The sequence below is a fragment of the Micromys minutus genome, assembly GCF_963924665.1.
Source record: "Micromys minutus genome assembly, chromosome: 18".
Classification (NCBI taxonomy): domain Eukaryota; kingdom Metazoa; phylum Chordata; class Mammalia; order Rodentia; family Muridae; genus Micromys; species Micromys minutus.
In genome coordinates this window covers 23,689,547-23,704,231 of record NC_137953.1, presented here as the reverse complement: position 1 = coordinate 23,704,231, position 14,685 = coordinate 23,689,547, and the positions used below count along the sequence as shown (strand labels likewise).

Below are 14,685 nucleotides of genomic sequence, written 5' to 3'. Positions count from 1 at the left end.
CAGCTTGGAAAGTCCCCAAGCTGGGGCGGAACTGGGTGGTCGGGCAGGGTCAAGCTGACTCCTGGTGGTTTATCTCAGAATTTATCACCAGGAGGGGTAGAGGGTCTTTTTTTCTAAAGCAGTCATTTTTGTTTTGTCTTAACTCAGCTTAGTCAGCATAGCCTGACCTGTCCATTAAAACTTTGTTTTTACATTTTCAGAACCCTGTTTATACATTCTCAAAAACTTTGAGGGGTTTAGGCTGATGATGACATATATTTGGACTTTTATATGAGACCTTGTGACTGTCAGCCAATAAATTCTGTCCTTTTTTACTTTCTCAATAATGGGTGTTTTGGGAAAGTCTCAGAGCCCCTAAAAACTTTGTTTTCTACATCAATAGTCACTGTGATACAGACTTTTTATTTTTATTTTTTCAAGCCTCTCGGTGTTAGTAGCTTCTACTCTGGGGAAACCTCAGAGCTTAGCATGGTGAGTCTCTCACTGGTGTCGACCACAAGAGAAGTGCCCCAAGGTGAAACAATCCAGAGACACCCGTGGCTAGTTCCATGTCCTCCTTGCTGGAGGCTTCTCACAGCTTGCGGCATCTCTGTGCTTTGCCTTTGGGGAGGGGTAGAGAGTCCACGGGCGTTCTTGTCACAGTTCTCTGGCCTGGCCTCAGCCTCTGACTTGAACTCCGGCTTCACGTCTCTGTTCTTTGCAGGTTCCTGCTGATGATGGGTGTGCTGTTCTGCTGTGGAGCCGGTTTCTTCATCCGCCGGCGCATGTATCCAACGCCTCTCATTGAGGAGCCCACGTTCAACGTATCCTACACCAGGCAGCCACCAAATCCTGCTCCAGGTCAGCCAGCCTCATCCTCATCTGTCCTCCTTATAATCTGTGTGCCCTTGTCAGACATTTATTATGCCCCAGAGTGTGCTAGAAGAGATAAATCTGGCTATTTGATCATTTAAGTTCTGATGAGCAGCTTTACTATTTGTGCCTGATGGTAGCATTGTGTGTCGTCTTGTGTCCTTATTTTGTGACTGCTGTACCTGCTGTGGGCCAGCTCTGGCTGTTCGTCTTTCTTCTTGGTTCTCTCTTTAAGTAGCAGAGGGGGAAAGAGTGTTGGCGGGGACAAAACTTGGTCTTCAGAGATATTTAGGGTTGCGGTTTAATAATAAAACGTGTACCTATCTAAAAGTCTAAGTTCCCTATCGCTGCTGTAGCTGACCTGCCTGAGTCTCTCTGAGGCCATGTCTCCGCCTCAGAGGTTTGGTGCTTTATCAGAAAAGAGCAGCGAGGGATTAAGTAAAGGATTAATTGCTACCGCCTTTTCCCTCTTGTCTAGAAGCCTCTCATTTGTCAGGCTTGGGGGAGGTTTGGAGCAATAAACTTCTATTAGACCAAGAGAAGAGAGTCATGCTCACAGAATAAAAAACTCTTACACAACCAAATGTGAATAAACTCACATAAATTCATGTACACATTCATACACACACATCCACACATTTCTGTTCAAACCAGTTGGGCTCACCTTACACACTTATAATTATATATCTAATAGACATACACGCACACCCATATGTACATATGTTTATGGAGCAAAAGACCAAACACCAGTGCAGAAGGAACTCATTCATTCTGGATGAAAAGAAAAACTGAGTTCAAATTTTTATTTCATAGAGAAAGAAAAAGCTTCTATACTCTTATTGCTAAATGAATTAAACCTGAGTCTGTAAGAAGAGAGCTTTGTCCTCTTTAGTAAGACTAAGCTTGCCTTGCTATGAAGAAAAGACCTGTTCTTTCCCACGGTGAGGAGAAGCCTGCCTGCTCCTTCTGCTCTCTGCAGCTTCTTCTTTTTCCCCTTTCCCTCTGCATTCTGCACACTGCTCTCTTAACGTGTTAAGTTGCCCGATAGTTTTGAAATTACTCTGCTCTGCATTCTCCTCCTAAGCTTGCTGTCTCCTGCTCTGATGTGGCAATGATAATGCCCTCACTCCCAATGCTATGCTTGCCAATGTAACCTTTCCTAGTCTTTTGTACCTTTTCTAGGAATAGATCACATGGTTTTCCCAAGCATCCCTTTTATACAAAACTTCACTAGAAGTTCAAACATAAATTCAAATCATATATTAAGAAGTATACAAGAATGTTCACATGCATGTTCATTAATAGTAATTAATTGAAGAGCAGCAGGAAACACCTTCATAGAAGTTACCATTGGCCTGGTAGAACATATTACCTGAAGCAATGCTTTAATATCAAAGAGGACTAGCTATTTCATAGTTCTTCCAAGACAGTTTTTCCTTAACTGTAGAAATCTCCCACAGATTGTAGCAGGTGGTATTGCCTCCCCTCAAAACACAAGCTGGTATTGTGGTTTTGACAGTGTTTCTGAGTTCCCTTTCCTTAAGGAGCCTTCTGAACATGGAGAGTAGGCAGGCACTGCTCATCCTGGTTCTGGACTGAAGAGATTATGTTAAGTGAATCTGAGGGCCAGTATGTTGATTGCATTCACACTGCTGTGCTCCCAGGCACATTGCAGGACTAGACTTGGAGGGACAATTTTTTCCTTTTGCAACATTGCTATAATACACAACAAGTCCTTATAAGTCTATTCTGCATCTTATGGTCTGTGATGAACAAAACTGTAGTTAAAGATTTACTTGGAAAAAAATTTCACTTAGAGACTAGGATGTGTGTATTCTTATTGTTTATACAAATACTAATAGAAAGTTAGGTAACATAGGTCTATAGGATACATTATAGTACAGGTCATAGTGATTTCATGGAGTGTATCTTCAGACCCACCAGGTTGCATACAATAAAGAAGCACAGTATTTAATTTGTCTAGCATGTTTAAAATGGAATTGAGGAATGGGAGGGTTGAATATAAAGAGGCAGTGTTGCCTGTCCTGCTTTTCTGGTGACATGTTCAAGATGCAGAGAGAATTGTTCTTCCACGGTTTCTTCTACCTAACACTTGGCAGTTTTCCTTTCCAAACGATTTTCCTTTAATTTTTTAAGATTATCACCAAGAAAGATGTGAATGTGCATTTCCCATACCAGTGCCCCGGGAGCCACACCTTCAACTTTCACTGAAGTTTGGCATCGTTTTGTATTCACAGATGGATCTTATTCCCTTAACTCCGAAGTTTGTGCTCTGGTGGAACATAAAATACAAATTTTCATTTGAAACATTAAATAGCTTCATGTTAAAACCACAAACCCGTGGCTTTCCTCTGGATCCGTCACTCTTGGACAGAGAAAGTGCACGCAGGACAGATGTGCTAGGACAGATGTGCTTCATGTGCAGAGCTGGCCCAGTGCCAGAACTGATGCTCCCGTAGTCATCCAAACTAGCGCCAATATGGTGAGCAGGTTATAAAGCGACAGCCACACCTCTGTATGTGCAGCTCACCTTGAGGACCCTGTAGTATCCGACTATCACCAGGGGAGAGCGCATTATGGTTGCTCGAATTTCCCTTTATGAGGGCAGTGAACCCTGTCAGGGGAACTTCGGTCTCATTTCAGCTATACCCAGTAAATCAGAAGATCTTTTCAGATTTTATTTCAGACCCATGATGTTTCTGAGAAACATTTGCTGCCTGTTTTCATAGTTAATAGTCTCACTCGGCCCCTCTCTAGCCTCTAAGGAAAAGAAAAGGAACAGGTAGTTGGAGCTAAAACTACAACCCGGTGTTCTGCATCCAGCTTTGGGGACAGAGACCTGATTATCTAGAGTCCTCTCACTGTTGGGTTAGGGTTGACATGCCAACCTTAATTCTGTGGAGAGAAGATTAACAACCATCTCGGCTCCACTCGTCCATACTAAGTATGCATATTGAGTGCCTCCAGCCTCCCCCCACCACGCACATTTCATGGCTTACACCCTAGAGATGTAGTCCAAAGCATTTACATAAATAACCTGGCCATCTTACATATCTGCAGATTTAACCAAGCAGAAGTATATGAAGAAATGTTGTATCTGTTCTGTGTATTCCATAGATTCTTTTCTTAACATTACTTTATAAACAATATAGTATTAACAGACATTTGTGTAATACATACATTTCTCTAAAATCTTGAAGAATCTAGAGTTTACTTAATATATATAGAAAGATGTTTGTGGTTATACACTGTGCTATTTGATATTAAAAAAAAAAAACTTGAACATTTGCAGATTTGGCTGCCTATAACAGGTTCTATGTGCCAAAGATGATTATATATAGTTACTGTACTGGCTAGTTTTATATCAGCTTGACACAAGCTAGCGTCATCAGAGGCGTGAGAGCTTCCCTTGAGAACCTGCTCCATGAGACCTGTCTGTAGGCAAACTAGTAGGGCATTTTCCTAATTAATGATTGACTGGTGAGGCACCAGCCCATTGGTCATTGTGCTATCCCTCAGTTTGTGGTCCTGAATTCTGTAAGAAAGCAGGCTGAACTCTTCCTGTAAGTGGCCAGAGGTGACCTGTAAAGATGGTTCGCTACTCTTTGACCCAGAAAACCCCACAAGATCATACAAATCCAGAGGTTCAAACCTTCATGTTCATTTTAAGAACTAAGGGAAACTTTCCAGGCCATCAAGGGTGTGCATATCCGTAAAGCCACCAAGTATCTGAAGGATGTTACTTTAAAGAAGCAATGTGTGCCATTCTGGCGTTATAATGGTGGCATTGGTAGGTGCGCCCAGGCCAAACAGTGGGGCTGGACACAGGGATGTTGTTCAAAAACGAGTGCTGAGTTTTTGCTGCATATGCTTAAGAATGCAGACAGTGATGCTGAACTTAAGGGTTTAGATGTAGATTCTCTAGTCATTGAACACATCCAGGAGAACAAGGCACCTAAGATGCGCCGGCGAACCTACAGAGCTCATGGCTGAATTAACCATACATGGGCTCCCCCTGCCACATTGAGATGATCCTCACTGAGAAGGGACAGATTGTTCCAAAGAAGAAAAAGATATCCCAGAAGAAACTGAAGAAGCAAAAGCTCATGACACGGGAATAAATTCAGCATAAAATAAAGGCAGTTAAAGTAAAAAAAAAAAAAAGCAGGCTAAGCAAGCTGTGAGCAACACACCAGTAAGCATCATTCCTCTGCATCAGCTCCTGCCTCCAGGTTCCTGCTCTGCTTAAGTTCCTGTCCTGACTGCCTTTGGTGCTGAACTGTGATATGGAAGCATAAGCTGAACAAACCTTTTCCTCCCCAAGTTGCTTTGCTCAAGGTGTTTCATCACAGCAATAGTGACCCTGGTTAAGATAGCTACTAACCATAATAGAGACAAAGTTGAGGTGCTTGTAAACCAAGTGACTTGACAACTTCATTTGGTCTTCATAATAAAGATGATGAGGCAGGCACATATACTGAAGCTGAGCTGGGGAAGGGGTTGCAGACAAGATTGGTGGGTGAGATTGTGTGGCGGTGACGCCTCATCAGACTCCTTAAAATGTCCATAGAGACTTGTGGGCTTCACAATTTTAAATAGGAACTTTAATCACAGTGGGTGTAAGAGCCTACATCGGGGGGGACACCAAGTTTTGTTTTTTTTTTTTTTAAGTGCTTGTGAAAACATCAAAGACCATTGGTCCATCTGTCAGTGGGAGGATGCCAAGAACCACTGAGTGTCCTCCATCTTCTGAGTTGTTTTCATGTGGCTAAGAGGCAGAGTGAGCTAGGGGAGATTTGACACTATCCCAGCCATGCCCTGGTGGTACCTCAGGCATTCAGAAACACAGTGCCCTTATTTCATTCTACACCCACCCGTGTTGCAGACCCCATTGGAGTTAACGGATCCCTGTTGCGGGGGACAAGGATTTAGGTCCGTAGTGCTGTTTGTCCCAAATTCCTTTTCTAAGAACGTAAACTTGGTTGAGCGTGGCGTGGCGGCACACAGAGGATATGTGCCTAGTCAGTGATGAGGCGCATGCAGATTTTGTGCATTTGCTGTGGGACTCCATCGGTCATCGATAGGACAGAAACTGGATTTTAGTGAACTATATTTATGTCCCGCATGTTTGAGAAACACTATCCTCTCACTGAGTAAAGGTCTCAGCCTTTGACTTTTAGAGACAGAATTTACAGTGTAGCCCAGGCTGACCTTTAAACTCAGTGTATGGTCCAGGCTATCTTGAGACTTTAGATCCTCCCACCCCAGCAATCTCAGGGATGCACAACTCATCTTTAAGTCATATTTGCTAACGAAGAAGGAAAGGAAAGGCGGAAGATGATAGAGAATGAAAATCCATTCCCTTGGCGGGACATGGTAGCAGTTTCTAGTCTGGTCTAGTCTAGTCTAGTCTCGTCTAAGAAGGAGTTTTCAGTGCTGTTTGGATTGGAATCCACGTCTGGGATCACTGGTGAAGGAACACTGAGAAGGTGCTGCTGATTGGCCCTGGGAAGAATGATCTAGCATGGTAGTTCTGGATCATCCCATGCGCTGAGCGGGACTTTGAGCCAATTGCGAGGTACAAGGTAAAGTAGCTGTGGAGGCTGATGTTCACGGGTAAAGCTCCTTGGGAAACTGTTCCACCACACGGTTTTAATTGAAAATCTGGGGTTTATTGGGAATATACAACAGATGACAAGTAAGAAGAGTTCAGTAAACCTTCTGAGAATAAATTAAAAAAAAAAAAAAAAAAAAGAAGATGCTGGTTGGGATATGGAAGGCCTGAAGTCTGTGAGATTTAGGATGAACCATTGTCCCGTTTGCATGTTTCCTGGCCATGGTCACTCAGATTAGGCTCCAAGATAAACTCTCTCTTGCTCCTTTTGAGATGATAGTCCTGGGTTTTTGTTGTTGTTGTTGTTGTTGTTGTTGTTTTTGTTTTTTTTTTTTTTGTTTTGTTTTGTTTTGTTTGGGTTGGTTTGGTTTTTGCATCAACACCTCCATGCACCCAGAAGTCTTTGACCAGCGTTTCTCTGTGCTTTATTTACCTCCCTGGCCATTTATTTTTGTCCCCAGTTTCAATCTGTATTTGTAGTCCCCCCCCCCCCAGATTTGTCCTGTAGAGTGGATGTATGGGTTTTCTTGGGAGCTTTGGTTCCCATCCATATCGTTTGTGATGCGGTTGACTGTACTGCTGAGTTGCTTTTGATTTCCATGGAATCATGTACACACACAGGAGCAGGTCTTTGACGTGTTCTCTCTTAAGACTGGAGCCACCCCCCTAGCTTGCCAGTCTTGTCTCCAAGGGTTTCCTACCTGCAGTGACATCTGCTTTTACTTTACTGAGTATGCATCTCTGCCTCAATCAAAACTGGTTCCGTCTGCTTTCGGTTGACCTTCGTGGGAGTCTGAGCAGCTGACTCCGTCAGAGCCTTGGCACTAGAGCTTGCAGCTAAATTCACAGAACTGTGGAGAGGTCTGAACTGTGCGCCTCCTCCGAGAACTTCTGTCCCTGGCTACGCTGTCCCTATCTTGTTGTCTGTCTGGTGGAAGCCTTCAGCTACTAACCAACAGTAGACTCAGGTTTTCCAGCATGTTCAAGTGTGGTGGTTGTCAAGTGTCTCCACTAAAGAGCATTCTGGATGAATATAACTTGCCCATCTGTCATCCATTCTGCTTTTCAAGTATTCTAGGTGCATCTCCGTGGTCAAACATTTTTGTAAAATTTTAACATGTACCCAGCGTGGCAACTCCTACAAAATTGATGAGCTGGCACTCCAGTGTGAACTTGAGTAGCCCTACTTCGAGGACATTATAAACATGGCCCAATCTGTATCTCCAGTACAGAGACAAAACCCTTCCCTTTGCTCACCTATCATAGGCAGTTGGCCCCCTTTCCTCTTCCTCTGGTCCTCAAGAGCAGAATGCATATAATAGTCACTTCCTTCTGCCACAGGAGAAACAGACACATCTCAGGAAACTGCCACGTGTACACACTTGGGCCTATGGGAGTTTCCTACCTGCCAGAGACCTTTGGCTGCTCTGAATAAATCAAATGGTGCAGGGATGGAGACCTTGACTTATGATACAGTGACTTTCCAGCAAATTGTGTTCAAAGTGTAACAGGACTATGATGAATGTGGGTCAAGAGGCAGCTCTATCAAATGGAGCTACCTTGATTTCTCGGAATTTGTGACAGATGTCTGTGTCTCTCTGTAGCATAATCTGCCATTCTCTCCTTCTGTTCTTTATTGCACTCCGAAGACTGATAGGATATTTTAGCACATAGGATATGTTCTCTCCAGAGAGCACAGCCATGTTTGTTTCTCTTGCTTGTCACCAAATTTAGGCATTTACCGTTTCTAAAAGTGTTCTGTTTCTAATAGATACCACACAGTGACTGATGGGGGCAGAAGGGCCTAGAAGCGTTGAGATGTGCCAGATGGTAGGTTTTTCTTTTTTGCACTCAACGTTTGGATATCTGTCTTTCAGGAGCACAACAAATGGGGCCGCCATATTACACCGACCCTGGAGGACCCGGGATGAATCCTGTTGGCAATACCATGGCTATGGCTTTCCAGGTCCAGCCCAATTCACCCCACGGAGGCACAACGTACCCACCCCCTCCCTCCTACTGCAACACGCCCCCACCTCCCTATGAACAGGTGGTAAAGGACAAGTAGCAAGATGCTGCATCGAAGGCAAAGAGGATGGACAGGCCCTTTCGAATTCCTCCCCATCCTCACTGATACTTGCTGATAGGGTGGTCCAAGGGCAAACCTCTCTGATATTTTCAAAGCAAGCCCAGCTCTCTTTCAAGTTTTTTGTGGAGGACATTTGAATCCACAGTGTCTCCTCTGTTGCTTCTGTTTCTGATGTAGTCTGTGCTCTCTGAGAGAGTGTGGCAGCAGTCCCTGAGGGTTGATTTTCCTAAGGTGGCATGGGTGGATCCTCGGGGAGAGGCTAAGAGGAAAGGAAGGCATAGCCTATTGTGTTAGAGAGCAGATAAAGCGGTTGGGCTGAGCTAAGACTGATGTGATGCAGGAGTTGGCAGTGAAGTTTGAAGAAGCACGATCCACTGTCCCAGCCCATCCTCCTAATAGACGCTGTGGGGATGTGCTGTGGATGCTCTTCGATCTCCACTCACATTTGGAAAACAGGCTTTCCTCTGCAGGAATAGGAAAGACCCAAGTGCGTATTGCTTCCTCTAAAACATGAGGGTCAGAATCAGGCCTCCGTTGGACATACCATTAGAGAGGGGAAGGCTTTTAAGTTAGGGAAATTTTTCCAAATGGAGACATTACATTTTCTGAATCACGGTCTGGCTTTTTGTTTAGTGCATGTATTGAAGCGAGGGCGTGTCCTTTGCGATCAGGTGGAGAATGTGAACTGGTTAGGGGGTCTCTGCTCAGAGGGCTTCAACATTCTTTCCTTAGGTAGTTCTGGTGATCAGTTTTATGGACCCTGTCTGAGGGACACATTAGGCTGGATAGTTACATTGACCCTTGGAGAGGGAGAGAGCAGCCAAAGAAACCCAGCAAAGCTAGTCCAGCATTGCTGAATAAAAGCTAGGGTTGTATGTGATCCCAGCAGAGATGTGCTCGCCTCAGCAGGGGGGATGTTTGTGGATAGAACAGTGAAAATCTACTTAGTTGCACAGACCACATAATCAAAAGTAGAGAAAGAAGCGTAGTTAGAGATGCTGTTTCCCAGGTGAGAATCGGAGCTCAACCATAGATTTCCAAGTAGTGGCAGGGGTTGTTAACTGTGAGGAGTTCTGTTCCCTTGCGTAGTTAGTCACGTTGGTGTGTATTTAAACCCAGGTCGAGACCTTGTGTACTAAGAGCAAGAAAGTATAGCTAAGATGTCTAGATTATTTATGTGTAGTAGGGGAGTGGAGCTGCAAGGAAGGGAACTGACATTGTAAACGAACTAATCAGAGCCATTTGATAAATTGTTACTTGTTGAATTGGGCATCCAAACATGTCTCTAGAGTGGACACTGAGTATTCTTTACTGCCTACAAGAGCAGAAGGCATGGTGTCATTCTCTGTTGGGGTATTTATATGAGGCAGAGGTTCAGGAATCTAGCTGTGTGGACATAGTTTAAGGACAGAAAGCTTGGGGACTGGTAGACAGTTTCATAGGAAACTACAGGAAAGGAATTGGATATCTTTAAAGACAGTTGTGGATGCAGATGCTGCTGCCATTCCTTGAGCACCCTTGTGTCTCTGGCTTCCTGTCACTGGATCCAGTACCCCTCCATGCCTGGGTCCTTGTTTTACATAAAACAACAAAGCACAATGTCTGCTGTTTACAATCAAGACGACTACATGGTCCAAACATTTCCTCTCCTCTAACACGTGTGACTTTAACTCCAATCTCCTCTGTTCCTTTTTAAAATCAAGAAGCACAGTCAGAGCTGTCCCTGAGATTGCTTCAGGGAACAGCTGATCAAGGCACTCAGTGTCCGTGACTAAATCTTATCTTTTTGATAGCAAACCCTTTTGAGAAACCGAATGACTGATAGGGCTCAGAAATTTTATACTCCAATGTCTGTGTAAGATAAATTTTGTTTGCCATTGGACCCACATTGGAATACCTTCAGCTATAAATACTGATGATGCCTGTGGAAATTGCACTTCTGGGGATGTTTCCCAGCATTCTTGTTTTCTTCTCCTTGGTGAGTAAGGCTCACCCCTTCCAGCAGCTCCACTTATGTGTGCTGAGTTCCTGTAGAGCCGGTGCTTGGGGACAGACCTGAAGCTGACATGTGCATGCTCTTTCTTGACAACATCTGGCTCATATTTCTTCTTTGTTCTCTTTTGATAGAGTCCTGTTTCCTATGTATTTAAAAAAATAAAAGTGAATTTAGTCATATGCTGTGATTTTTTTTTGGAGGGTGGGGAGAGGTTGGGGAGTGGGGAAGGAATGGAGATGAAGTTGCTAATGAGAAAGTATGCACAATGGATCATGAATTTACATGGGAGGCATGGTAGGGTAGATTATACTCCCCTTCTACATAGCTGGAAGTTAAATGTTACCCAGGAATATATGTTCCTCTTGATCAAATGACATTTTTTGAAAAAATCAAAATAGGAAAAGGTTGGCCAGAGCTAGTGGAGAAGCAGAATTGCTTACCTCACAGGGGGTGGTAGTATTGGGGCAGGAATTGGGATCTGTTTGTCTACAGTTATTGGCCCTCACTGTCAAGTCCCACTCCAGAGCTGGGTGTGGAATATCAGCTGGTTGGGGACCTGACCCAAAGGACTGTATGAATGCAGGAGTTCAAGACAGGCTGGACTAGACAGAGAGCAGCTCTGTCTTCCCAAGACAGCAAGCATCGTGCTCTGTGCACTGTGGTCCTTCCTGGGTATGACTGATGATTTGGCTACAAGAGCTAAGCTGCATTTTGGGTGAATTACTAAATAACAAAGTTTTATGTTCTCCATTCTTAAAATACTTGCCTCAGAAGCCCAGCACATTCTCTGTAGACTGACATTTAGAGTGTTTATTTTAGTGCTATATATAGCTAGACCATGTTATTTTCATTGGACATTCTGAGAGACACCTTAATTCTGTATTATCTTCTACTTTACAGATTTACATATTACACTGTCATCTTGTGGGAATGGGGAGGGGAAGCTTGGGGATATCACAGCCCTTCTGCTCAAAGACATATCTAAGGATCAGTGATTCCAGAAGAGCAACTAAGGAAAGCTTGTCTTCCCATCTCTCTACTCTGCACCCTATGGCTGGGATTTTTATTAAAGGGCTTTATTCAGTTCTTATTACAAAATAGCACATCCATCAGGTACATCTGCTGGATACATGGCAGTACATGGGTTTTTCAAAGGTCTCTACTACTTACAGTCATCAATAAGATGAAACACACAATGACCCACTTAATGTTAAAATCTTATTCAGGTTAAAATCCCAGCCTCATAGTAATGCAAGGATGTGAAATGGCCTTAAACCTTGTATGTGTGAAGCTGCATGTGGTAATAAGAAACTGTGTGGTTGTACACAGTTGTAATCTCAGTTCTTTGGGAGGCTGAGGCTCTGAGGATCACCACAGCCCAAGACTACAGGGTTTGAGTAACACACTAGGACTCAGTTGCAGATAGACAGACAGACACAGTAGATGTGTATCTATGAAAATAAAGCAAAAATGCCAGTTTCTAAATACTTCAGTCAAGTAGTATTCCTCAAAGCTGAACAACAGCAAAATGCCATTGAATTATTTTGTCGTGAATAATTTAAAAGACACAAAAGAATTGAGAAAAGATAGTGAGAACACCATAAATTCACCACTTGAATTCTGTAGCTCTTGGGAATATTACAGTGATTTTTTTAAATAGCAGTTTGTAGTGTATGACAGTATCTGTGCTACAATTTAAAGCGCTGACAGTTGGTGACAGACTAGGGAAATAAACTGTCCTACCCTTTCTCCTACTCCTGGGCTCAAGTTCTAGCCATATTTCTTCGGGACACTACTGCCTTAGCTAGGGTTTCTATTGCTGTGAGGAGGCACCATGACCAAGGCAACTCTTATAAGAGAAAACATTTCTGAAACTGGCTTACAGTTTCAGAGGTTCAGTCCATTGTTGTTATGGTGGGAAGTGTGGCAGCCTGCAGGAGAGGGGGCTGAGAGTTCTGCATCTGGATCTGCAGGCAGTAGAAAGTGAAAGTGACACTGGTCAGGCCTAAGCTGAGACTTCAAAGCCCACCCCTAGTGACACACTGCCTTGAAAAAGCCACACCTACTCCAACAAGGACATACCCCTGTTGCAATATCCTCTTCAACCCAAATTAACCCATTCAATGAAAACACAACTCAGTAATTAGGAAAACAAGCTGCACATCTATTCTGGGCAGATTTACCACTACACTGTCTATTCCCCTCCTAAGAAATCCCTCTCACTTGCAGTTAATCATCCTCCTGTTCCCTTTCCTTCCTCTCCTTCTCCTCCTCTGAGTCCTCCTCTTCCGTTTCCTCTCCTTTTTCTCACCTCCTCTCCCTGTCCAATCATGTATTGACTTAACGTAAATCTACATACCCCCATATACTGCCCCCCCCCCGCTATGGGCCTATGAGAGCCATTTTTATCCATACCACCATAACTGCTAATGTATTTTGTGATTAAAATGCCTGGGAGAATCGACATGTAAGGAAGAAGTGTTTAGATTTCAATTCATATTCACTTGGGTCTGTTTCCTAAGTTTCTCCCACTTCAGTCAGCCTCCACTACCTTCAAGTAGTTCCCTGGGCTCTTAACAAGCTTCTCAACATGATCATGCAGAGACCATAATCCAAAGTATAACACTACCTGATTTCCAGCCATCTATATGAAAAGAAAACTATATACTTCCTCTCAGGCCTGAGGTCCTATAAGTCCCTGGGACATCAGCCCTTAGAATACCAACTTGCCCCTGAATGAGCTATCTCCTTGCAGCTACTCCAGTGCATCTGTGGCACCTGCCTATCTGGGGACATGGCTGTTTAGACCAGGTAGCAGCGCTTTACCAGATAGTTTGTCTAGGCCCATTCTTCTATAGTTATATCCGGTCAGGTCCAGCCATGTACGCAGACAACTACTACTAAAGTCACTCTGAAGGATTCCAGTACCACCCAGGTCTATCACTCAATACAAAATTTCTAAAATATGTCACGTCAGCTGGGAAGGCTCTGTCTCTATACTTCTTTAAAGAGGTCCCCCCATCCCTTGGCACACTACAGCTAATGCCATGCTGTTAGTTACTTGAAAAGAGATCAAGGCCCGACTGGTCCTCGGGACATTTTTAAGTGTTTTAGTCTGCAGCAAGTAACTGGCCATGTTTTTTATTGTATTAAATTTTGAAATTTGAGTGTGCGTTTGTGTGTGTCTCCCATACATGTGGAGGCCAGCTGGCAACTTTGTGATTAATTTCTTACATCTTTACATGGAATTTGGGGAAAGAACTTAGATTTGCAGCAGATGCCTTACCTTGTGGCCTATCTTGCAGGCTTCTTAATTTGGGTGGTGGTTTGTATGAGAATGCATTGCATGGCTCCTGCATTTGAATGCCTTGTCATTAGGGAGTGGTACTTGACAAGGATTAGGAGGTATAGCTACTTTGGAGAAACTCTGTCACTGGGAGTGAGCTTTGACATTTCAGAAGCTCAAACCAGGACTAGAGACTCACTTTCTTCCTGCTGCCTGATAATCTGGATGTAAAAGTCTCAGTGAATGCTGCGACATGTCTGCCTGCCTGTGTGTGCATCATGTTTCCTATTATGACAGTAATAAACTAAACCTCTGAAACTGAGAGCAAGCATCAGTTCAATGTGTTTCTTTATGAGTTGCCGTGGTTATGGTCTCTACACAGCAGTAGAACACCGACTAAGACAATTCGTTTTGATGACTGCCTAGTTTTATTTGGTTAGGGGTATACAAGGATATGTTTGGCAAATTCTGACATCACTCAAATCCCTTTAGGTAAACTAGAAACAAGACATAAAAGGCTCAGTGGCTTGCATTACATCTATGTTAAGCAGGAAAAGATCCCTTCTGGCTAACTTCCACCAAGAAAAATGGCTGTTTGCATATCAAAGGTCATGACTTAAGACGAAGCATCTAATGCTCACTTTCACCTGTGCTTTCCAAATTCCAAATGAGCTTAAAAATATCCATCAAAGCTGTCAAAACAAAAGACACCGAAACCAAAAATGTGGAATAAGCTCAGAAGTAAAAAGGGTGGTGAGAAAACAGGTGGGAACGGAAGGGAGCACACCCAGGATGCTGAAGGGAAGAAGAAACCTGAGGGAGCATTA

At 43.5% G+C, this 14,685-nt stretch overlaps 1 protein-coding gene across 2 annotated transcripts in view; it reads left to right on the top strand.

Annotated features, from left to right (window-relative positions):
* The window catches only part of VOPP1 (VOPP1 WW domain binding protein), a 62,885-nt gene extending 52,152 nt beyond the window's left edge, over positions 1-10,733 (top strand). For both annotated transcript variants that reach the window (XM_080932624.1, XM_080932625.1), the window contains 2 exons: positions 704-840; positions 8,365-10,733. In XM_080932624.1, the coding sequence (XP_080788750.1) occupies positions 704-840; positions 8,365-8,555 (328 nt within the window). In that variant the 3' untranslated portion in view covers positions 8,556-10,733. The remainder of the gene's footprint in view (positions 1-703; positions 841-8,364) is intronic.
* Positions 10,734-14,685: the final 3,952 nt, after the last annotated feature.